At 43.4% G+C, this 24,651-nt stretch overlaps 2 protein-coding genes across 4 annotated transcripts in view; one reads left to right on the top strand and one right to left on the bottom strand.

Annotated features, from left to right (window-relative positions):
- The first annotated feature begins 147 nt into the window (after positions 1–147).
- fam53b (family with sequence similarity 53 member B) lies at positions 148–14,226 on the top strand. The gene is made up of 5 exons (XM_058062602.1): positions 148–2,178; positions 7,833–8,011; positions 8,299–8,353; positions 9,389–10,050; positions 10,858–14,226. The coding sequence occupies exons 2-5, from the start codon at positions 7,931–7,933 to the stop codon at positions 11,116–11,118; spliced, it is 1,059 nt and encodes a 352-aa protein (XP_057918585.1). The 5' UTR covers positions 148–2,178; positions 7,833–7,930; the 3' UTR covers positions 11,119–14,226.
- Positions 14,227–16,971: 2,745 nt separating this feature from the next.
- lhpp (phospholysine phosphohistidine inorganic pyrophosphate phosphatase) overlaps positions 16,972–24,651 on the bottom strand; it is a 16,068-nt gene continuing 8,388 nt past the window's right edge. The window contains exons 7-8 of one of the 3 annotated variants that reach the window (XM_058062729.1): positions 18,150–18,253; positions 16,977–17,703 (exon numbers count right to left, since the gene is read on the bottom strand). In XM_058062729.1, the coding sequence (XP_057918712.1) occupies positions 18,160–18,253 (94 nt within the window). In that variant the 3' untranslated portion in view covers positions 16,977–17,703; positions 18,150–18,159. Of the gene's footprint in view, positions 18,254–24,651 lie in introns of all 3 variants that reach the window. The other 2 variants (XM_058062730.1, XM_058062728.1) reach the window with 2 other exon arrangements.

Here is a 24,651-nt window from a genome sequence, read left to right as displayed (position 1 = left end):
ATTGTTTTTCTTTTTTTGACTATTTGTATATAGTCATGTATTGGACCATTTTTTCCCTATTCTGTGCTGGGTTGGTTACTTAGCTTCTGAACTACTGGACGTACTTGGTAAATCGAAATTATGAGATACAAACTGCGCATGTGCCACAGATGCCGCCTTGTTCACTTGGCAAAAATGGTGACTCAATTTTTAAGCAGGGTGGGTATTCTACTGAACAAAAATGCGACCGCGAACAACTCATACACATGTAGCAAACGTCGAACATTTACAAAAGACTGTAAGTCTTTAGATGGTATACCCACCCACAATTGTGTCGCCATTTTTGCCAAGTGAAGAAGGCGGCACCTGTGGCACGTGCACTGTTTGTATCTCCTAATTTCAATTTTTTAGGTCATAATTTGGATTTTTTTAAATCTCATAACTATGACTTACCGTTGGGATAACTTTTTTCAGGGGCGGAAACGTATGTCAGACTGCTAATTAATGATTTAACACATTTATACTCAAATATGGCATTAAACGGTGCTATTATCGCAATTATATTCTGTCATAATTCTAACTTTTTTGTGACCCCTGATTTAAAATAGTATATAAAATTGTTATGTATTTATCCGAAACAGAACCCAGGAAAAGGAAACAAAATGTAGAGCAGTGGTATAAAAACAATGTTTGTCCCGGATTAAGTGTTCATTAAAGTTGAGAACTCCTGTAACAGGAGTCCTTCAGCCATCTGTCTGTGGGCAGTGCAAGCCCGCAGATGGTATTCTGCACCGGGGGTCTTCATATTTGGACAAAACACTCCAATAAAAGTCATAAGAAATGACAAAAACTGTAGCATTCACATGATAGGTAGGCACTGCCCCCTGTGGGTGAGACAAGCACATTACACGCTTCAGTCAGGATGCTACTTTCTTATCACACTTGTACTTCCAAATAACATGTTTACCCCCCAACACTTACATTGTAGGATGCAAAAATCCTCCCTGCACCTTCTTAACACCAAGGCAAGGGGTCTTTGGGTTTTTCTAGAAGGGGGGCGGGGGAATTAGTGGCACGACAGATGTTAGTCCTTGATTAACAATAGTGTCTGCACACACGTCACACACAAGAAAGAGCTCATACTGTACATGAAGTACAGTACATGTGGAGCTGTATGTTTTTGTTATATCATGGTTGGAAGTGCCCCTAATTCCCTCCCAAATGGATTTTATTGGGCACATTTTGTGACGTTGGTGTCTTTACTGAAGTTAACCTTCATTAAGGAGGGGGGGCTTTTATTGTACTTAGGCAGCTGCACCTCTTCCCGTTTGTTACTTTGAACATTAGTTAGTTTAGCAGGTTTGGGAGAAAATAATGTTTTCTTTAGCCCCCCTCCCCGCCCTCCGATTAAGGGGAAAAACAGCCTACATTCTCATTTCAGTACTCATGTGACATCATGTTTTTGGCTTTTTACATGCATGGGAACGCCTGTAGACTACTGCAAACCACAATGTTGTTGGCTCTCTCGTTGGGTAATTGTGTACAATGTACAATGCAACCATCTTTACTCCTACAGTAAATGACGACACTCTAACACAATGTGGTTAGAGCTATGTCAAAGGTCACTTCTGGACATCTGTTTGTTATAAATGTTTCTTTATGACAACATATCCTTATTATGAGAGATTACTTTCGTGTTTTACAAATACACCAAACTCTATATGACACAGGTATATCAAGTTTCACTGCTGTATATTGTGGAAGAAAGTACCTCGTGTTTGTATACTCTGATTACTTTTTATTACAGTAGGGCGGATCCGTCCACTAGTTTGACAGAAGCAGCGGTAGTGTACAGTGTTCTCTAAAATTCAATTCAAATGTCTTTATAACACGAATTAATGTGTCACCGTATGTAATTTACGTCGATTAATTAGAGTGTTGACGTTAATACGCGGACAAAACTGACCGATTTACCGGAAGAAACGTGTCCTCGAACCCCCGCCGTCGTGGAGAAATGGACTGTTCCAGTGCGTGACGTCACGGACTCTGTAAGCGTGCAATGATGGACAGAAGAGCAGTGGGTTAGATGGTATATACATTACTCCTCGTCCTGGTTCCTGACTGCTTCTGGCTGACTTTCTTTTGACTTTTTTGTGTTTTTGGTGACATGGTCCAGCTGCATTGAAAACTACCCAACAGGTAATGCAAACCCGAGACAAAGTTGTTGCTTTTTAGCCAACAAAATACTCGTAAATAAGTGTTTGCTAACTTGGGAACTCTTGCTAGCTTGTTTTTAAATCCATATCATTAATGGTTGCTAGTCAAGAACACTGGTCGGTTCGTTTCTAGTAAGTTTCAAGTTGGTTAGGTTGCAACTGTGTTCTTATGTGTCCACAACTTTACTACTCATTTTGTCTGCTGTTTGCTTAATGAATTTGCATAAATTAGTCTACATCTGATCTCTTTTTCGCTGTGTCATCGCCCTTGCATCGCACCTGTGTGGTTTAATACAGTGATAGTGTGCTGAAATGTTCCCCCAAAAAGCGTTTATGATGACATAATAAGGCTCAGTTGTCATAAATAAACATGTTTGACTGTGAGTGGAAGAAGGTAAGGTTGGTCTCTTCAAGAAAACAATATGTATACTGTACATGTGTGTGTTTATTGTGAGATGTTGTGCCATTACAGTGGAATGTTGTTGTCTTATTTCTAACCAGCCCTTTAAGATGAGCCCAGCAGAAGCAGATATTTAAGCACTCGCTCTGTCAGTCATAAACACAGAGACGACCCATGAACTCCATGATGTGAGGATGCATGTGGAAAATATTACACCCACTCTGCCTTTTTTACAAGTACAGTAGGGCCGCTTCCTAGTGGATCATCAGAACCTCGCTAGTGGATTTCAACATGGTGTTTGCTCTGTAGCATGCTTGGAACATTCTGTGGACTCTCGCCACACTATTTTTTTTTTGCCAAACTTGTTTCTTTTTCATGAGGGATCTCTTAGGGACTGCTTATCCTGGTTACTGGAACAAACTGGAGTGGTCTTCCGTTTAAAAAAACAAAAAAAGCACCCCAGAGGCGTTCACCTGGACGTGTCGAATCCAGCGTGTCGAACAGTTGCGCTGGAAGTTCAGGGGGTGGTTGTTAGGTCCACATGTATAGCTGAACGCTACTCTGACCGTAAGCGTCACAATTGGACATGGCTGACATGTTTAAATCAGGGTAGAGCTGCATCAATTAATTGTTGATTCATCGATTGTCCAATTAATCAACAATCCTTTTGGTTGTACGGTAATTGTTTTCTGATTTAAAAATGTAGATATTCTCTGGTTTTAGTCTCTCAGTGATTTTTTTTTTTAAACTTTCTTAGTCATCCATGAAAGTCTAGTTTTACTTTTGGAAAACACTGACTGACAGTTTTGCCTCTTTCTGACATGTTGTGGACCAAACCACTAATTGTTTGTGTTAAGTTGACATTGATTTGGTTAAACAATCACTTGATTTTTTTTTTACTGAAAACCGGTGTTCATGATCGAGAAAAAATGGAACATGTAATACAGTAGAACACCATCCAGGCCGGACACTCCAATCTCGTCAGATTTGGTAGTCATTGCATGCATGCATAATGGCGGTTTGAACCCTGACGTTCTTTGCAAAAACTGTGGTTGAATTCCGATTCATTACGCATCAAGACTATTCAAGTTTCGAGGTGTCATTGCTAGAACCTATTTACTCTTCCATATCAAAAAGTTAGAGTTGGTCCAAGACTTCTCTCTTGACTGACGCGTAGGTTCAGTATAAAGAATGTTTGTATTTTAAATTGCTGGCAATTAATAAGAGTGGATTTGAGACTCCAACTTGTTTGTTTGAGCATCCAAACAAAGAGCTTGGCTCTGGACTATAATGTATACAGTGCGGGTGATTATGTCTGAGATAATTAAACAGCAGGCCCGCTTTGGAGCGCGCCTGTGCTTGGCGGCCATGCGTCGCCATGCTGGGCTTTTGTGTTTATGGTAAGTGGGCAGCTGCAAGCTGGAGACCCCGGCCGCATCACCAAGGGGGCCCCCCTCCACTGGGCCCGAGCATCACAATTGAAGCCTGGCGTCCATGCTCATTTTCGGGCCCATTCAGCGGCCACTTTAAATGGAGAGCCTCCCGTGGACGTAATGTAGCCGTAGCCTTTACTTTCATGCGTTTCCCTTTAGCCCAGCACCTAGCCTGTGTGGTAGCGGCACATTAATAATTAGACCATGAGAAAGAAAGGTGAATATCCACAGTGATTACACACGGTGCGCCACAAGAACTGGTTCCATCCCTCAATTAGCATGTGCTCCGAGCATGTCTGACTGCTTTTTATTTATGACACGCTTTGTCAACACACCCTCCATTATGACACGAGACAGAGTCCAAACATGGTTCCTGCGTATGCAACACCATGAAAGTAGGCCAGCTGTTTTTTTAAAGGGAATTTTGCTTTCCTCAAAAACTTTATATTGCAGTTTTAATGGCATATTTTACCCTCACTAGCCACTACGTTACAAGTGCACAACCTAATGAGATTCAATCCACTATGTTGTTTTTCAAGGAGTTTTTGATGTAGAGTCAATGAGATTGTGTACCCAATGTTTTGGTCGGTGACTCCAACGCAGCTTAAATTCCGCTTTATTCATCATGCGGCATTAACATTATTATTAGTCCATAGATCCATGCCGCTCGGTGGATTCAAGAGGGTTTAATTTTTTTGACCAGCTGCCCCTGGGTTATACAATGGATCAGCATTAACACGAATTGTCAGTCAAGGCACAAAGCTGCCCAAATCCGCATGTACTGTTGGCCTAACAGGCGGGGATTACAGTCCAGCCAATGTATGGGAAAGCTGCTTTAATTGGCAATCGAACTTCTGCTGAGGTTCTATTTCGTCCCATTTCTGCAGCCTCACCCGCCTCTTTCACAGAAGTGGCGTGTTCTAACCACACAGGAAGTGTTTGAGTCCCATCAGCTCGTTGTAACTTTTCAGCAGCTGTCTGAGGCAACGTCTCGCCTCCATCTCCTCCAGAGATTAGACCTCTCAGTTGTCACGTCGGGTTCTGGCCCGGCCCAGATAAAGAGCTATCAGCCTGCAGCCACTTTATATATTGGAAAAAAAAATGTTGTAGACGTACACGCTAACAAGGGAGTGGCGGCTGTGGCTCTTCGGTGGGGGGTGTCGATCAGCTTGGCTCAACACGACGAATTTCAAATCTATGGGTAAATGTATTTAATAATAAAATGTCATGTTTAAAATTCCCAATTCTAATTAATATATATTGATCCTATTAATTTTATATTACAGATTGCAGTATATTTTCATATATTATTTCATTGTACTTTTTAGGTTATCTTATTAACACATATTCCACAAGTGTCGTTCCTTTCTTTGCTAATCCAGTGACCAAATATTAGGGGTGTGATGCTACAGTATTCTCACTGTCTGATATGGACCTTATTTTCTGTATTGTAAGAGAACCTTAACATTCTACAGCTGTAATTATAGTACTGTGAAACCTGATATTTTTTGCCCAAGGTTATCATACCGTCAGAACCTCCTACGAGCCCATGCCGGTCAAACCCGATGTATTTGAATATCATGTTTTTCCTAAAACTAAAACAACAAAATTATTAATCTGAAAAAAAGTTGTAGATTAATTAATATCAATCATCAATTAATCGTTGCAGCGCTAATGTATTTGACTCTTCACATCCCAAGTTTGCATTGCAAGGTGTTTTTCATACTCGTCACTGCAGACATATTCATGCCGTACACGTTGCTGTGTGAAGAGGTCTCACTCTGTACCGCCGCACAACTATAGAGCTGATAGAAAAGTCATGAGAATAAATATACATATATATCGAGTCCTGATCGACCATGTGATTGAGCCTGATTTCCGATCACACGATCGGATCAGGACATCCCTCATTAAAATGAGGACTTTTGACTGTCTTATGCCTCCCTAAGGCGTTATTTTGTACACACGGGGTGTAATAGTTAAAGTCCTGTACAGTTCAATTATTTAGACTTTTTCATGCAATATTGTTTCCACTTTTAAAATGAAAATGCCAGGCGAGGAGTTGCTCAGTTACGTAGATCCCTGATGGCTTTGATTGATAAGGTCCGTAAAACAGGCCAACTCAATGCTATTTTCCAAATGGTTCTGCAGGCCGCATGAAATTGCTGCGCGGGCCAGATTCGGCCCCCGGGTCGGAGTTTGACATGTCCTCTTTAGGGTCTTGTGATGCACACATTACACGACACCGACATCAGCGTCTGATGTCATCTCCTTTCATTCCCACAGTGTCTCATCGTCCGCGGCGGCACAAAGCGTCCCTTTGTTTTGCGTCCTTCAAACGACCTTCTCTTGTCACACGGCCTGCTCTCACCTGGCCGAGCGAGCCTCGGTCGCGAAAGATGCTTGCAGTCGGATCTGGGGTTGTTTTAATAACCGCAAGGTCAGCTATTCCCAGCCCAGGCCTCGAGAGGATTCGATTACACAACTTTGACTTTGCCTCTCAAGTGAAGAACTTTCTCTCTTGTGTCTTGGATGGCTGGTAATCCCTCATGTAGACGCTCAGCAACAAAACAAGTGTAGGGTTCCACCGCGGCCGGACCGTGTGAAAGGGTGCTTTTACTGCTTTAGTCTGCCATGAGGCGATCCGCTGTATGTTTTCCTATACTGTTCAGCGTCACATCAGCTGTCAAGTCCCACAGATCCCCGCATGAAAACCCACCGTGTTAACCGCTATACTACCAATCACAATGCGAGTATAAAAGAGCGCATTGATCAGGAATCATCCCACGCGGAGTCATCAAGTATAGGAACCACTCAGGGGTTTGTTTTGAGCTGGAGGTGATGTGAAGCACGGGGTGATGGTGTGGAGAGCATGGTGACAGTCAGCTATGTGAACCACTACACTAGCAATCACAGGGTGACTGAAGAGCATTGAGTAGGGCAGTATGCAATCGGCTTTATTTTTTCCCCAAATTCTCTCTTTTTTTTCATTTTTACCAGCATAGAGTGTCTGATGTTTGGGTTATTGAATTAAATGAAGTGCTAACATCCTTTCATTTATTGATGCAATGCATCAATGGAATTTAGTAAGTAAGAAATGTGGGAGAAAACCGGAAACCCACGCATGCACAGGGAGAACATGCAAACTCCGCACATAGATGACCGAGGGTGGAATCGAACTCGGGTCTCCTAGCTGTGAGGCCTGCACACTAACCACTCGTCCACCCTGCAGCCTACCTGCAAATTATGTTTACCACAAAATGACAGGCTTGAGCGTAAATGCAGTCGATTCCATCCCGGCTGCTCCAAAGTCAGCTACGTGAAGCACTGCATTGCCAAACGCAGGGTGATGCGTTTGTGATGCGTCCATCCATCCAGAATGTGGACATTGGTGAGGTCAGAGGTCATGGACTCAAAGGCGACTCGTTCACTCCAAAGGTCTCTTAACCCCCAAAGCTTGTTGAAGCATGTGTAGTAAGTATGGTGTGTTCTTTGCCATGAATGTGAGCAGTACTTCATAAAGCACAAAACGGGAGTTCATAGAAATAGACCTTGGTTGCTCATAGAGGAGAGCAGATGAACAATTGTCCATCCCAATGTAAGAGTGTGTTTCCCAGAAATGATCAATATGTACAGTTGGTGATGGCCACTGTAACAGATGGCACCCAAGCTGTCATCAGCATCATGTGACCTCTGCAGCTCATTGATGGGTGTACTCTATTTCAGTGCAGCCTTCTGTCTATGTGCTACTAAACATCCAAAATGTATGATCTTCTTGTGTGTCCTTTTCATCGGCAACCCAAGAGGGAGCTGCACTTTGAAGGAAATGGTGTAACACTTTTGGAGTGAACGCCCCCCATCCCCCTCACTATGGCCGGCCTGACTCGTGGCTTGGGACAAGGATGGGAGTTGCCATGGTGATTATTTACAAGAAGACGCTGGAGAAGAAGAAGGGTGCGGATGATGTAACGTCCAAAAACACGGTAAGAGGAAGAAGTTTTCTACGTTTGTGATCCAATCAGAATAGTCGGGCGTCTTCTTGTCGACTTTAATCACAGCTTTAGCAAACCTGTTACACAACATTTCAAGAAGGGATGTCAAATGGAGAACGGGGACGCTTGTGTCGCTGTTACATGTCATTTCATCATCGTCACCGTCATCCCCTGCCAACTATCACCAGGGTGTCATCTCAGTCAACGTCAAAACGGAATAGTCCGTATTCCACGACAGTGACTCGTTTGATTCATTCATACTGGTGTTGTTTCTGCAGTTCCAGGCACAGACCATGAGCCAGGGGACCGCCCTCTTCTCTCCTGGACTCATGGGTAAGACCTCATAAGTGCACGCCAGCTAATGCTAGTATGAATTAGGGATGACCCAACATCACTTTTTACCATCCAATACAGATACCACAATGTCCCATATCGGCCAGTACCGATCCAATAACGATATCAGCCTTTGGCATGTACTTTGCTGTCGAAAGGGTGTCAACAGTTGAATGTACTAACTGCTATATCCCTCCCACTTCCTGCAACACACGTGCACACCTATTATGTTTGTTGACAATTTGGCAAGGTTTAGCTTCAATGCGGCCAGGACGGAAGTTCCACTAAAGGACCAAAATAGTTCATTACATCTTATCAACACAGCATGTACAGTGGTGTGACAAAGTGTTGGCTTTTTTTTGTTGTCATATTTGTTTCAGATCGTCAAACAAATGGAAATATTAGTCAATGACAACACAAAACACAGTTTTTAAATTAGACTTTTTATTATTTAGAGTGGGGGAAAAAATCCAAATGTTAGCTGTTGTTGTGGGGCCTTTTGTGACCTCTTGGATGGGAAGTCGCTGCGCTCTTTGGGGTAATTTTGGTCGTCCGCTCACTCCTGGGAAGGTTCATCACTGTTCCATGTTTTCAGCCTTTCTGTATGATACAGGGCTTCTCAAATAATGGGGCGGGCCCCCCCCCCCGGGGGAGCGCAGTGAACTGTTGACTGCTGTTAGAACCTACTGAGACAGAAATACATTGCCAACAAGTGTGAAATTCATACACAAGATGCATAGGACTGTGATGTTTAGCAAAAGACGTGGATAGGAGTCAGTCAATGAGTTAACTATGACTAGCCCCAGGTGAGGATACAAATATTAGAAGCATCTTTATTCAATCACATGAACAGAAGTTGCAAGTCATTCCTACAGCCTGCGGAAGTGTTTCTCATGTTTGTTTTTCTCCTTGAACCTGAGCAAGATGTTTTGGGGGCACTGCACAAAGTACAAATTCCAGGAGATAGTGCTATTTCCGAATCCCAGATGAAGACTAAAAGACGGTCTTGACTCGTTGTCATCTGATTTGGTGCAGATACAAGCCGGTGGTGCGAGGTGGCACGTGGCTGCGCTGCATCGCAAAGGCCGGTTGGGACAAGCTTGGAGAGCCTGTGGGACGTCCTTCCCGAGGTGCACGGGAGTTCGGCCCACTGGGGCTGGGACGTCGGCTCCGCTCCCAGCGCCATCACCAGCTTGTTGCAGGACCTCAGCCTGACCGAGGCCGCCTCCTCGCTGGTCACGGCTCCGCCCAGCAAGCGACAGTGTCGGTCCTTGTCCTGCTCCGATGAGCTCCATCGTACCACCTGGCGTCCCCAGGGCTCCCGCGTGTGGACCGCCGTGGAGAAAAGGAGGTGCCACAGCGGCGGCAGCATCCAGCGCGGCAGCGCCATCGCCGAAGGCGCTCAGACGGGCTTCCCGGGAATGCAGCGCAGCTCCAGCATTAGCCTGCCCGCACGCTGCAACCCCCCAGTCCAGCCCCTCTACCTCTCTCACGAACAGATCCCCGAGCCCCACGGGCCTTCTTCACCCATCAGCTCCCCGGACTCCACCCCTGAGCTGGAGCGCCGCAGTAGCCAGGGTGGTCTCGCTCGAAGCCGCTCGCAGCCGTGCGTCCTCAACGACAAGAAGATTGGCGTGAAGCGCAGGAGACCGGCGGACATGCAGAGGCCTTCGCTGGATCTGGCCAAGATGACGCAGGTTGGTGTTCATTCGGGTTTCACCTTTCATCCTGAAACACAAATACCCAAACCCCGCCCCGGCTCTGGTCTTCATTCACTCATTGATGAAAGCAGTCAGGAGTTCAGGTTGTATTACGTCTTCAACGATTAAAGCTACGGCGGCCATGACAATCAATTACGTTTACGCTCTTCTTACGTGCCGAGGCAGCGTAGCAGCTGCGGCAGAGGTCATGGATGGTCGTACAAGGGTGCGGTGGGGGGGGGGCGATGGCGGCCAAAGATATTGATTTCAGTCAATTCAGCTCAGTGGGTGGATCGGGCCTCCAGAGCTATTGATCAGCTTCTATTGATAGTGAGTCAAGGTCAGTGTGGATGATAACTTCAATGCGGGTCAGTCCTCCCCCTCTGATCTTTTAGGACATGGACGGCCACGGGTCATAGGCGTCCCCAAACACGCCTGTTGGGTGATTACATAAGCGACCTGAGTCTCCTTTGTACTGCAAGCCTCTGGCGTGAGGCACGAGGCAGCTGTTCCGTCTTCTCCGTAAGCGTGAAGATCGGATCATTCCTGTGCGGTGACGCTTCCCACCCCACAGCGCAGCTGTCGGGTTCCGAGCGTCCGAAGCGGCTTTGGCATATGTTGATTTTGCCCGACAACCATTCCTGTGTGTGTGCATTCATTGTGCGGCACCAGAAACACAAACACGGTCTGACTCGAATCAAGTGTCTTGATTCCTCACGCTGTCTTGTCATCACAGTTGCTCCAAAATCCACAAGAGTTCTAAACATTCAACAAAGCTTCCTTCCCTCTTGTTTTCCTTTGCAGAAACTTCGCAACTTTCACAGCTTAAGCTGCCCCGGAATAACAGGCGACGATCGCCAGGAGTCCTTGGAGGACTCTTCTTCCAACGATATTCCACCTCGGACCAAAGCAGGTGAGCCCAAGCCGTCAGGCCTCACCGTGGAGGAGAAACACTGGATCAGGAAGGATAACGCACCTCTGTGGGCGGGTCTTTACAATGTCGGGAAGGAGGAAGCGTACATCCTCGGAGGCGAACTGGACATCGAGCAAATTGAGCGGAATTGACACTGACTGATCTCGATGCTTGGAAGTCTTAAAGCAGGACGTTATGCACTAATTTTGGAGGGACTTTACTAGTCTTAAGCTGTCCCCCATACGCGGGGTTCTAAGTGCGTCTCAGGCGACACGGCAATCGGAGAGAGAAGCGTTAAAAAGCTACTAATGCGGCCTCACAGCGGGGGGTCTTTAACATTTCTTTGTAATCCTGGTTACCTTCACTGTACTACATCTGGAGGGAATTCACACCTCAGTACTTCTTGGGTACTACGTGGTACACCGAGGACGGAAATGGACACTTTGCGAAGCTTTTAAGGACCCGACCTGCGAAGCGTTTTGAAAAGAAACACGTGTCAGAGGCTCTCTGATGCTATTAGCATTAATGTTTTACGATTTGTAACAAGATTATGTAAAACTCAAGCGTATTTCTGTACGAATAAATATAGTTTTAAATGTGTGCGCTTTTTCTAAGTCGAGTTTGTTTATATAGCAAACTGTAGGGGCCTAGACGGGCTCTCTGTGGGATACCAACTGAAGCATGAGCGTAAAGAAGTAAGTTGTTTTATGGAAGTGCAATAAGGTCATTGTTGGAGACGTCTTTTAATGCAACAATGCAGGCTGACCCAATTAAAAACAATCCCGAGCTTAGCTTGTCTTTGTCTGCTGAAGCGGACCAAATGAGGACCATGTCCGGTCGCTTCTTGTTCTTTTTCTGGATGATGGCTCCAGCGATGGAGCTAAGCCCGCGCTTCACCCCAGAGACCCATCACCCACCCTCGCCGCCCCCGTCCCTTCAATGGGGAAACAAAAGGGGCTTTTTCCTCCGAGGAACCCGGTGACGTGTGAGGCAGTTGTGAATGTGGGCCATGTGTCGGGTCTACTTGCCGCCGTTCCTTTTCCCCGCTTCCCCGCTTCCCCGCTTCCCCGCCCCTGCACTCGGCGACGACAATTCCACTGCTCACTTATGATTCATTTCACAAACGACGTGCCTTCAAGGCTCGGATCGCCACTCGCGTCACTCACCTTTCTCTCCTGCAGCAAAAAGAACGCTGAGGTCCTAATGACCACCTTTTCTTTCAGACCAAGACCCCTTTTGGGTGGGGGTCATGAGTCCAAACAGAACTCTTGTGCAGCAGACTGAAACACGGACAGCCTTTAATCAGCGGTGTCAAACGAATCAAAGCAGGACTATGTTGGACTAGAAGAGACAGGAGTACAAAAGCCGGAGAAGCTGGTCCACAACCCCCACCGCCATGACTTGCAAAAACTGCATGAACTGTCATTGCTGGTCATGCTAGGGCGTATCGTCCTGAGTGACACTTCCATGGTCTAGTCATGGAACATCGATTATGTAGGCCCTTAAAGGAGATATTGCACTTTTCAAAACATTGATCCACAATACCATAGTGTTAGCATGTAGCACTAGCGCTAAACGATTCATTGACAAAATAAGAGCGTAATAAAACCGTCAGTTAAAATGTCCGCTGGGATAACAACTGATAACGATCATGTTGTTGGGTGGAAGTTGAGAACCGTTGTCCGTCGCTTCAGTCTCTCCAGATGTTTAGTTGGTACTAAACTTTGTGAGATTCCAGATGTTTAGTTGGTACTAAACTTTGTGAGATTCCAGATGTTTAGTTGGTACTAAACTTTGTGAGATTCCAGATGTTTAGTTGGTACTAAACTTTGTGAGATTCCAGATGTTTAGTTGGTACTAAACTTTGTGAGATTCCAGATGTTTAGTTGGTACTAAACTTTGTGAGATTCCAGATGTTTAGTTGGTACTAAACTTTGTGAGATTCCAGATGTTTACTACCAACTAAACTTCTGGAATCTCTCAAAGTTGACCAACTTTTCAGCTCATCACCACTACCGCCAGTCCACACGTGAAGCAGGATTCATCACCGAGCATTAACTTCTCCATCCTCGCAGGTGATGCAGTAGCTTACATAAGCGCTCGGTAGTGGTCTGAGGTGCTGAAAAGTAGTTGTTCGGTGTTGCGGTAGTTTGGACCATTGTTGGTGCTTTTTGGAGGTTGTAGATCATCCACAGAAAAGTGAAAGGCATGTGTTCATGTGTCATATGAGGATTGTGTATGATGGGCCAAATATCCTTTAACGAGATGCATTGTTGTAGGGCAGGGGTGCTCATTAAGTCAATCGCGATCTACCGGTCGATCGCGGAGGTGGTACTGGTCGATCGCTGGTCGATCGCGGCGTGACATTAAAAAAATATCATCCTCGCGTCAATGCCGTCACTTGATTGATATACAGGGCAGCCATTCAGATGACAACTGAATGTTGCCCTTCGGGCGACCAATCAAATCAAACAACGTCTCTAAGTGCAGCAGAACTTACGATGTCAGCCTATCATCCATCCCCGTTACTTGATTGACATACAGGACAACCAGTCAGATGACAACTGAATTTTGACCTTTAGGTCACCGCTCATGCGTAAACAACGATGCAAAGTGCTAAGCTAGTCGGCGAATTGCGTCAGATTTTAAGCCCTCGCTAAAGTTTATGGTCACTAAAATGAGTGAAGGAGCTGGACCAAGTAAAAAGGCAAAAACTGGACCAAGTAAAAAGGCAAAAACATATCACTTCCATACGGAATGGGAGGTGGACTTTTTTTTCACAATGTCTTTTTCGAAGTGCGTTTGCCTGGCTAACCTGGCTATCCTGGCTAACCTGGCTATCAGCAGCTACTGTCCGGACTATGCATCCCTGGCTGGTTCAATTCAGTGCAAGTCATCAAAGTAAACTCAGGTAATTACAAAAAATGTTAATAGTTAATTATGTGTGTTTTGCAATATTGGCTCATTTGGTTATGTAAGGTACATCAACATACATTGTACGTACAAATAATCCTCAATACATTTGAAAATAAATAGATGTTTTGCATTTTTGTAGTGGGTAGATCATTTTGACTCGGTCATTTTAAAAGTAGCTCGCATGCTGAAAAAGTGTGAGCACCCCTGTTGTAGGGTAAGGCTACAAAGCTACACAAAGCTATACATCCTGTTTAAGCAGGATTTTGGATTTTAAAAAACATGACATTTTAGTAGCAGTGCACAGAAATGGTATGTAACCTTTAGAAAGAGCTGACAGGAACAAGTCTTCTTTGGTGGAACCTTCTTTTGGAGGATCTGGAAAGGTGATCATTTTTGGAACAACCGGGGGGGGAAAAGTCTGGAAGTCTTCAAAAATTGAAGTCAGCTGCAAGTCTTCAAAAACGAGGGGGGGGGGGGAGCAGGATGGGTTTGTTTACACTGCGAGGTGACATATGACCACCTTTGGCCCCCCCACCAGATTATGTTCGTAGGTGTGTCATCACTGAATCAGGCTTTGTTTAGTGGTAGGCTTTAGTGTACTAATGGGGGGGGGGGGGGGGGGGTTTGTCTGCATGATCAGGCTGACAGAAGATACAGTAGCTTGGGGGCAAGGGGGGGGGGGCCGGGGATTCAGGTCCAACCTGCCCGATTCCGCCACCTTTGGCACTTTACGGCGGGTTTGTCAGGTCCAAGCAACACAAACCGCCAGGGCGGGGGTTCGCCGACGTTTCCATGTCTGCCTCTGAGGTGCAGGTGTGCAGGAGTTTTAGCTGACACGCCGTTTCCTGTCCGACAGGAAGGAGGCGTATGAAGCAGAAATGGAAGTTCAAGGCAGCGCACACAGCCTGCGGTCGTTCAAGATGGGTCAGTGCAGGCGTGTCCCAAAAGAGGAGCCTAATCCAAATACCTGGCATACTGTACCAGCTAAAAGGGGAAAACCATAAAAACCCTAAGGTGTTTTTATCCAGATTTATGGCCGCTCTTAGCTGCTAGCTACACCTGCACAATCAAAGCAGCTCTATCAAACTAAATACTGGAGGCTAGTTTTGATTGACACCGTCCAAAAGGTATTCATTGACCAACAATGAGACAGACTTCCAGACATTGACGTCCCCTAAGGTGTCAATCAGCTCAGAATGAAAATGACATCATCAGTTTGATTGTTGTGACTGACAAGACCTCTTACAAAACCTCTCAGTCTTTCTCACAAAGAAACAACAAGCAACCGGTTGGACCTTCAAGGGTGAAAAGTCCCAGTCAGGAGTCTTGAAGTGTTGAAGTGAATGTAGTAGTAGTAGTAGTAGTAGTAGTAGTAGTAGTACCCTGCAGCTACTGCGCTGCTGCATGTCCAGACATGTCTGCAGAAATCAGGTCATCCGTGATATCTGGGAGCTGATCTTGCTCATTCACGGCGCCGGGATCGATAGGCCGCACTAAACCAGGAATAGCTTTACTGTTCTTCAAGAGACCACAAAAGCTCTATGATGCTATTAGCATGAATGTTTTATGATTTGTAACAAGATTATGTAAAACTCAAGCGTATTTCTTTACGAATAAATACAGTTTTAAACGTGGGCGCCTTTTCTAATTGGAGTTTGCATATAGTAGATCAACCTGTGAGGGCCTAGACAGGCTCTCTGTGGGATGCCAACTGAAGCGTGAGTTTAAAAACGTAACTTGTTTTCTAGATGTGCAATAAGGTCACTGTTGGTAACTATATTAGGAAAGCAGGAAGTGAACAAATGTAACAGTGATTGTAAAAATTAAAATAAAAAAATAATTTAAAAAAACGTAAATTATATTAGGAAAGCAGGACATAAACAAATGTAATGATTGGAAAAATTAAAAATGTAAAAAAATTAATTAAAAAAAACCTTAAATGATATTAGGAAAGCAGGAAGTGAACAAATGTAACAGTTAGTGATTGTAAAAGTACCAGATGGAGGGGTAGGATTTAATAAGCTTTGCTTCTTCCTACTCCTTTTGGACATGTGGAACTGGGAACTGATTATGGGATGCACTCAATTGGAATCTGAAATAAAACCATTACCATTACTTTTATGGACAAAATGCAGCCAAGGCGTTGGCGGGTTTTGGTTTGGTGGCTGCTGGATTGGGTCTCTTGCTTGAGGCTGCTGGGTTCAGGGGTCCAAAACAAGCAAAAAAAATTAAACTAAAATAAAATAAAATAAAAATTAAAACAAAAAAACCTTAAACTATATTAGGAAAGCAGGAAGTGAACAAATAAAATAAAACCATTAGCATTTAAAATAACATGAACTGGGAGTTTGGGTGCAATGTTTCTTTAGCAATGTCACTTTTTGAGTAATTACTTCTAGTTACCTTCCCAAAAAAGTAATTAAATTAGTATTAGAATGTCTCCTAAATGTAAAGTGATTATTGTGGCCACAGTGGTTAGCATGTTAGCCACAGAGACCTGGTTTGAATATCGGCTTGGCATCTCTGTGTGCGTGGGCATACCCTGAGGAAACCTACTTAAGATGAACCTGCCAGCATATTTCCAACACGTATCTACGAGCTCCGGGGGGGAAAAGTCAGAATCCCGACTTTAATAGCGGCATAGCATGTCCAAAAGGCCATAAAATCCTGGCACCAACACAGGAGTCCAACAAGGTCTGAGGTGTTGTAAAACTGTACCAGCTGCTAGCACTTTGCCTTCTACGTTCATGTTTATTCCCCCCCCCCCAATCGAAATGAGGAGCGGCACTCCCAGTTTTATAATCCTTCATGGCGTTTCATTACCTTTTAATTGGCCAATAACAGTCGAGCTTGTGTCGGCTCATGGAGACGTGAACCGCACAGACCTCAATTAATCGCTCGGCAATGGACTTTTGTTCTGGCTCCGTCTATTTGGGTACGCTGGACCCTGCGGGGGCAGCAGGAACCGTAGACAATCATTTGTTTTATGCCCCACTTGGAATGGTCCAGCTGGCACGCTGAGCCCGATAGCAGCCCCCCCCCCCCCTTAACCTCGTTATGGACGCTGGAGCAAATGTTAATGATGTAACAATCAGGCCTCCAGGAGAAGCTCGCTATGACACCAGTGACGGTTTCAAGAGTTTGGTTTAAGGACCAAAGAAGGTCCATTGGTCATGCTTGGCCTCGCTTTTTCCATCTTTCAGACCAGCTCCTTTCCCGTGCAAAGCGGGAACTAATGAATTCTTGGATAAAGTTCCCAAGACTGACACATGTGGTAAAAATGTCTTTATTGATTTGTGACAAATCCAAAGTATGGACCGTATATGGACAAAAGACACGCCAATCAGGGGTTCCCCTCTGAAGATGCTGCAGATGTCAAACGATGCTCCGTGTTCACATCACTTTTGAAGTTGTATCTGTTAATGCCATCAGCTTCGCTACACATCTTAAAAGCTCTTCCTGGTGTTGGTGTTCCAATATTTTGTCCATAGGCGCTCATGTCTTTACCTAAGCACTTTCTCTAGGAAACACGTTTACGGGCTTTTTGACCGCACGCAAGAGCGTCGCCCGGTCAGTTGGCGGCTACGCTACTCTCAGGTGATCGTGCTGTGACACATTTCAAGATGTTCTAGACCAGGGGTGGGCAAACTACGGCCCGGGGGCCACATCCGGCCCGCCAAGTGTTTGAATACGGCCCGCCCAATCTTTCCAAAGTATTTCATTTAAAGTCAACATACAACCTGGCATCATGGCCTGAGCCAACCTTTTGATGGTTGGATCAATTTCGTTGTTTGACATGGTCTGTTGTTTACAAAGTGCTCCTGAAAAAAGGGACACAAGCACATAATAATAATAATAATAATTATAATAATAATAATAATTATTAGATTATTATAATTATTATTAGAACTATTATTATTATAATTATTATATTAATACTAATTATTATATTAATTATATATAATATTATTGTTATATTTGCATATTTTACATAATAATAATATAATTATTATATTATTTTAATTTTATTGTAATTATTATAATATTTTATTATTTTTAAAATATTTAAATATAAATATAAAATAATAAATAATAGCAGATTGCATGACAATTTTACAGATACAATAATACCAGGTGGACTGTTACGTCTAAAATATATAGTCTGCCCCCCCCCCGTAAATTTTGTCATATCAATGCGATATATATATATATATATATATATATATATAAATGCAATATTTAGTGTCACTTCAGGAACGACGACGACCTTGTTGACCTTAGCATCTCTGACCGAGGATCATGTCCACCGCCTGGGCCAGGTCGTCCACCGTTCCATCCGCCGTCACTGTCGGGTGCTTCTCGTCGCTGGGCCTGTGTGGGGGGGGGCATATGATGACGGATCACTTAGAACAAGTGATCAAACAAGTGTCAAATTCAATCTCATGGGGGGGCCAAAACTTCAAGTCTAGACTTTAAACTTGATTGTTGATTGACAACCTCTTCGTCAAACGCTACACCAACACAATCTGCCAGATGTGTAGGGCGGATTCCACATTCCCCAGCATGCTTTGCTGTCGTTAACGCTCACCCCAGCGGAAGAGCAGGCTGCTAAATAGGCCTGAGTGTTCCCGAGAGATCATAAGAGCCGGCTTATGATCACCAAAGTATGGATGCCGTGGAAGAAAGAACATCCAAAGGCTGTCAAATGAATTTGTGTAGGTGTCGGCGTACCAGCCTGCGGGGACGTTTGGGGGCCTCTTATCAGCAGAAGCAGCAACAGTCCTGCCCCAGTTGGAAAAAATAGAAGCGAAAGAAGGATTTTCCCACTTTGGAAAGACGATTGGCATCTTGAAATCAAACAGTCAAATCTAAACACTTGCAAGAAAAGTTGTTGTTTTACGGGAGATTATCAAGCATTCTCGGGAATTCATGGCAATGTTGCAGCATTCCTGGAAATTGCAGACAAGGAATCGGAATGTTGCTCCGAGCTAAAGTTCCTACTTGTGATCTAATAAACAACAAACGGCTGACAAGACTATAAAAGTCATGTGATACGTAGCTATAGTATATGACAAAAAAACAACAATTACTACGGTGAGTCAAGTCAATATTTCACCCCTTGCTGATTTTGTAGGTTGGCCCACTAAAAGGAGTACCACAGGGTATCGTTTTAATGATGCGTTTGTTTTGACTGTCAGAGAAAATACCACAAAAAAGTGGATGACAACGTTTTTAGGAATTTACGGTATTGGCTAAAGTCGTTATTGGCTAAAATTTCGGGCGGGATTTGGCCCGTTCCTCTCTGCAGACAGGCTCCAAGTCATTCAGGTCCGAGAATTTTAAGCTACCTCTAAAGATTTTCAGTTGGATTCAGGTCTGGAGACTAGCTAGGCCACTCCACTTTGCAATTTTTATGAACGCCACAGTCTGGCGCAGCGCGGCACACCCACTCCTCCGTACCTCCCACCGTTGCGAGTGGCAAAGAGGGAGGAGAGAAGGTTCAACACAGCCGAGTGTAATCTTATCACATGCGATGTGTTCCAGTGCCATGAGTAGGAGTACAACATTAAGTGACAATTACTTAAACACAACAGCAGGCTAATCCAGGCATCATGCTCATGATCCACCTGGTTGTGGTCCCGAGCTACGGTACTTCAAAGTACAAAATATGGGGATCCGTAGGTGGTGAGTACAGCCTCGGTGCGGATTTGGGAGCATGCAGACACAATGTCGTACTTTTAGGGAAGGAGGAACTTTGGTTGCGTGCAGGCAAGCGGTCGCTTGTGGATCATACCGGATCTTAAGTAAGTAAACTTTATTTATACGGTATTTTTGTCAGAGTTGGTTTCCAACTCACACAGTTTTTCTCATTGCAGGAAAGACTACAGGAAAGACTTTGTGGCGTAAGTGGATCATTTTTTTCATTTTTTATGGGCCTGTGAATGGCACATTGTAGCAAAAGTAACTTGAAAAAAAGTTGATACTAAAAACTAAAGTTTGACGGATCACTTACACACATACATGGTACATATATAAAAAAGAAAAAAATAGAAAAAATTATTACGTTTGATTCATGTTCATGTTAAAGGTTAAATAACTGTTAATAGTTATCCTCCCTCTCCGTGTGGAAGTGGTAAGTTTTGGGCTATTTAAGTTGAAAGGAAATAACTTGAAGGCTACCGTTTAGGTGGCTAGCTCTCTAGTTTGCGAGTTAGCATGTGTCTCAAGACCCTGCAGTTGCGCAATATGTTGTAAATAAAAAGAGTATAAATGTGACTATAGTCGTGTTTTGTCATGTCTACAGGGCTCTAATAATGCTTTGTTCATTTTAATATGAAAAAAATCATTTGTCTACACACCAACTATATGTGCTTTCTTAACTTTTTATTATTATTATTATATTTATTTATTACTGATTGATTGATTTTCTTTATTCTTGATTTGTTTATTTATTTTTCATCTTATTTTGTGTAGAAAAATAAAAAATAAGATATTTGAGAACAGTGGAATGTTTTATCAGAGCTTTTCTTGTAGAAAATTGGAACCAAAGCAAAGTTTTTTTAATTTTTTTGGTTTTAATAAATGCGTTTTTTTTGTTTTTGTTGTTTGAAAAACTGATGCGGCACAGTCTCACCCAGACCCGAGCTCCAGTGGCCCCCAAGTAAATTGAGTTTGAGACCCCTGTTGTATGCCGTACAAAAGTCCATTGGATTTGTCGTTTGAGCAAAGCAAACGTAACGTGATGATTCCATAGTTGCTCCAATGTGTATCCATACATTTACGTCCATCCTACAATTGGTAGGAATAGATTTAGTCATTTTTATTGGAAATGTTATGCGTCCTCTGATGTATGTGACCTCAAAAGGTCACTGACACAACAAAGCGAGTGTCAGACTTTTGCACCAAATGAATAAAAGTCACCGGGAAGGAGTAACTAAACCTTCCATCTGAATCTTCTTCCACGTTCCTAAATAGAGGAAGAACACGAGGCACTGCGGCGGCGATCGTCGGGCTCGCTGCCAAAGCGAAGGCCGGCGATACGGGTCTACAATCAGCTGGTAGAGGAAATGTGATCCCTTTAGACCGGACCCGCATGCAGGCCTCCCTGCCCTGGAAAGACAAGAGATGCCTCCTTCATTCATCTGCATGACTGCACCCCAGACTGCAGCTCATTTAAGAATAGGGGCCTATAGATCCCCCCCCCACCCCTCCTCCATCTTGGCCGGCCTCGCCACAAGCCGGAGCTCCTGATGGGCCCTGGCTTTGTCCCTGCATGTGCACGCCGCCATTAATCCTGCGCTCTGAGATCTTGCAGAGGAGCTTTGGCAAATATTTGTGCGCTGCGGGGAGAAAGCGGAGGCCGGCGGAGGCTGATGGAGGCCGATGGAGGCCATTCAGAGAGAAGGTGTTGAATAGTGAATGCGGGGCAAAGTGCTCCCATGTGTTTGCGCACGTCTCTCAGCCTAGCGGTGTTTAGGTTACGTGAGCTGAGCCGCTAATGGCCCCAGTGTTGTCTCCTGTGTGGGCTCAAGCGCACGTCCGTCCAGTACCTCGTAAATGTGACTACACCCCCTCACATTATGGCTTCTCGGGGGACAATACTAGAGAAAGTCAGCTCAAATGTACTTTAGAGTAGTCAGTGTGCAGCTCGGATAGCGGTGTGGGTTACTAGCCGCTGAAAACGAGACATTTGTTGTTATCGAATAGCTTTGGACCCGCACTCAAACAGCCCCACGCCATCATGTGTACACTGATGTGTACTCTGGGTGACACTGGGCCGCATCAGGTTTTCAAAAAAAAAACAAAAAAAAAACGCATTTATTAAAAACAGAAAAATGAATAAACTTTGCTTTGGTTCCGATTTTCTACAATAAAAGCTCTGATAAAACATTCCACTGTTCTCAAATATCTTACTTTTTATTTTTCTACACAAAATAAGATGAAAAATAAACAAATCAAGAATAAAAAAAATCAATCAGTAATAAATAAATATAATAATAATAATAAAAACTTAAGAAAGCACATATAGTTGGTGTGTAGACAAATGATTTTTTTCATATTAAAATGAACAAAGCATTATTAGAGCCCTGTAGACATGACAAAACACGACTATAGTCACATTTATACTCTTTTTATTTACAACATATTGCGCAACTGCAAGGTCTTGAGACACATGCTAACTCGCAAACTAGAGAGCTAGCGACCTAAACGGTAGCCTTCAAGTTATTTCCTTTCAACTTAAATAGCCAAAAACTTACCACTTCCACACGGATAGGGAGGATAACTATTAACAGTTATTTAACCTTTAACATGAACATGAATCAAATGTAATATTTTTTTCTGGGTACATGATACCATACAGCATCCATATCAAATAACATTAAACTTTCATATCAAGGCGGGGGCCGCATGTTTGAGACCCCTGGTATACACCATGATGTGTACACTGATATGTACACTGACGTATACACCGTATCTTACTACTCACTTCCAGTGGACAGGTAACGTGTACTGCTATCAAAGCTGTACATACTTTGGATGACTCCAAAGTATACCCTGTAGTATCAGATATTCTGTAGTATCTCCAAAAGTAAACTCCAAAGCTCCCTCCAAATCTCCCAGAACTGCCACCTTTTGTATTTTTTTTTGTTTTTTTCTTGCGCCCGCGGCCATGAATAATGAAGGACAGCGCCACTCGATGTGAGCATGCAAAATTCAGCACAAAGCGGCTTGTGTTACACGATGAGGTAATGTGTCCTTCAGGACTACACAATACGAGCGCACGCGTGACGATGATGGTACCCGGGCGACACCGCGGTCCTTTCACACGACCCGGCCAGGTTGGCCAAGCATGTCCGAGCATCGAGCCGACGGCTAAAGTGGCTAAATGGTCGCACGTATGAAGTATTTGGGTGAAGCTTGCGCCATTAGTAATGCAGTACCTCCAGTGAAGTATCACTATGAAGGAATGTTGGACTTTGGCATGTTTGGGATGGCCGCTTCTATAAAACGCCAGCAATGGTTAAGACGTGACGCTACGTGAGACCGATGTGTCTTCTGTGAGAGATAGTGTGACACTTGGCTCTGTTCAACATGGCTGACAATGCAAACTGAAAGCAGATACAAATGACTCACATACTCTGGGGGGGGGGGTTGATGGTGAAATCACGAGGGTTAATATTACTGTACGTATCAGTGGTGTTTTAACCAAAGAGTCGCTGTGATGTGCAGACAGCAATGCTATCTCTTTGTGTCGCTGCCAGGACTGGCAGGACCACAACTAAATACGCTTGAATTCCATTTATACCGCCAACGTTTTGCTTATCGGGTAAGCAAATGTAGATAAGGCTCACCAAGAACACATAAAACCCGCAATGACCTTATTTTATACTTTAAAAGGTTTTGTTTTTGAGGAACCTGCTCTCTGTTTGGTTATGTTTTCATTTATGGATAGCTTATTCCGTAACATAAAAGGAGTATAAATTGACAAATATTACATTGTAGTAAATATATACAGGTTACATGATAAGAATACATTTGTAATAAAAATAAATTGGAAGAACAATTGTCAAAACTGGCAAAAAAAACAGTTTTTTCTGACAGAGTTTTTTTTAGGAACTATGAGTGAGCAGATTCCCAAGTATTAGGTGTTAAAACTTAAATTTAAAAAAAATTTAAAAATTAAACAATTTTAAAAATTTAAACATTTTTAAATTTTTAATTTTTTTTAATTTTTAAAATGTTTTAATTTTTAAAATTTTAAAAAAAGTGAGCAGATTCCCAAGTATTAGGTGTTAAAACTTAAATTTAAAAAAATTTTAAAAATTAAAAAATTTTAAAAATTAAAAAAATTTAAAAATTAAAAAAAAATTAAATTTTTAAAATTGTTTAATTTTTAAAATTTTAAAAATTAAAAAAATTTAAAAATTTTAAAAATTTAAAAAATTTTAAATTTTTAAAATTGTTTAATTTTTAATTTTTTTTTAAATTTAAGTTTTAACACCTAATACTTCGGCTCACTCATAGTTCCCTTCATAGCGATGCAACCCGTCCTGCCCTCCCACTACCACTATCTTTAAAGCAGGCATCCCTCATGGCTCAATCCTAAGCCCCCATAGCTTGTCCTTAGCGGTAGTCTCATGGTGGCTAAATAGGGTTTCTATCGGTGTGCTTGTCCCTCAGATGTAAACACTTGACTTCCTGTACATTTCCCTTGTGTGTCTATTTTCCCGTGTATGAGGGTGTCATGGGTGTCATGGGTGTCATTGGCGAGTCTCACAGTTCTGGTCCACACAAACTCACTTCACTAGAAGGGAAAAAAAACCCAACAGTGCAGAGGCCCGAGTTCCCCCCACAAAGCGTCCTGTCTAATGGTAATTGCAAAAGGGGGGGTGCATCCCCTATTGAAACAAGCTAAAGGCCCGTCGAAGGGTTGAAGGGGTCCGCCATCTGTGGCGCTTTAGCTTGTCCTCGTCTTTCTCTGTTGCCGTCTCATCGGTGGAAAAGCGAACAAAATCCCAACCACGGAAAAAAAAACGACTCTTAATGATGAAGATCTCATTGACTTGTAAGCACGGCAGGTTTTAGATGGGCGGGGGGGCACAGGAAGCTGGCGCTGCAGGGTGGTCAAGGGGACACAGTTGGGTCTCGCTTAGCTATTAAAAGTAAAACTGCAGTATAATCTCATAGTAAATATATATATATATATATATAAATATATAAATACTCTCTGCTGGTGATATTTTGTAGAACTGGGGTCTCCAATCCGT

Source organism: Doryrhamphus excisus, chromosome 22 (assembly GCF_030265055.1).
Source record: "Doryrhamphus excisus isolate RoL2022-K1 chromosome 22, RoL_Dexc_1.0, whole genome shotgun sequence".
In the NCBI taxonomy this organism is placed as follows: domain Eukaryota; kingdom Metazoa; phylum Chordata; class Actinopteri; order Syngnathiformes; family Syngnathidae; genus Doryrhamphus; species Doryrhamphus excisus.
The sequence above is the reverse complement of the archived record's forward strand: the minus strand, read 5'-3'. Positions and strand labels throughout refer to the sequence as shown.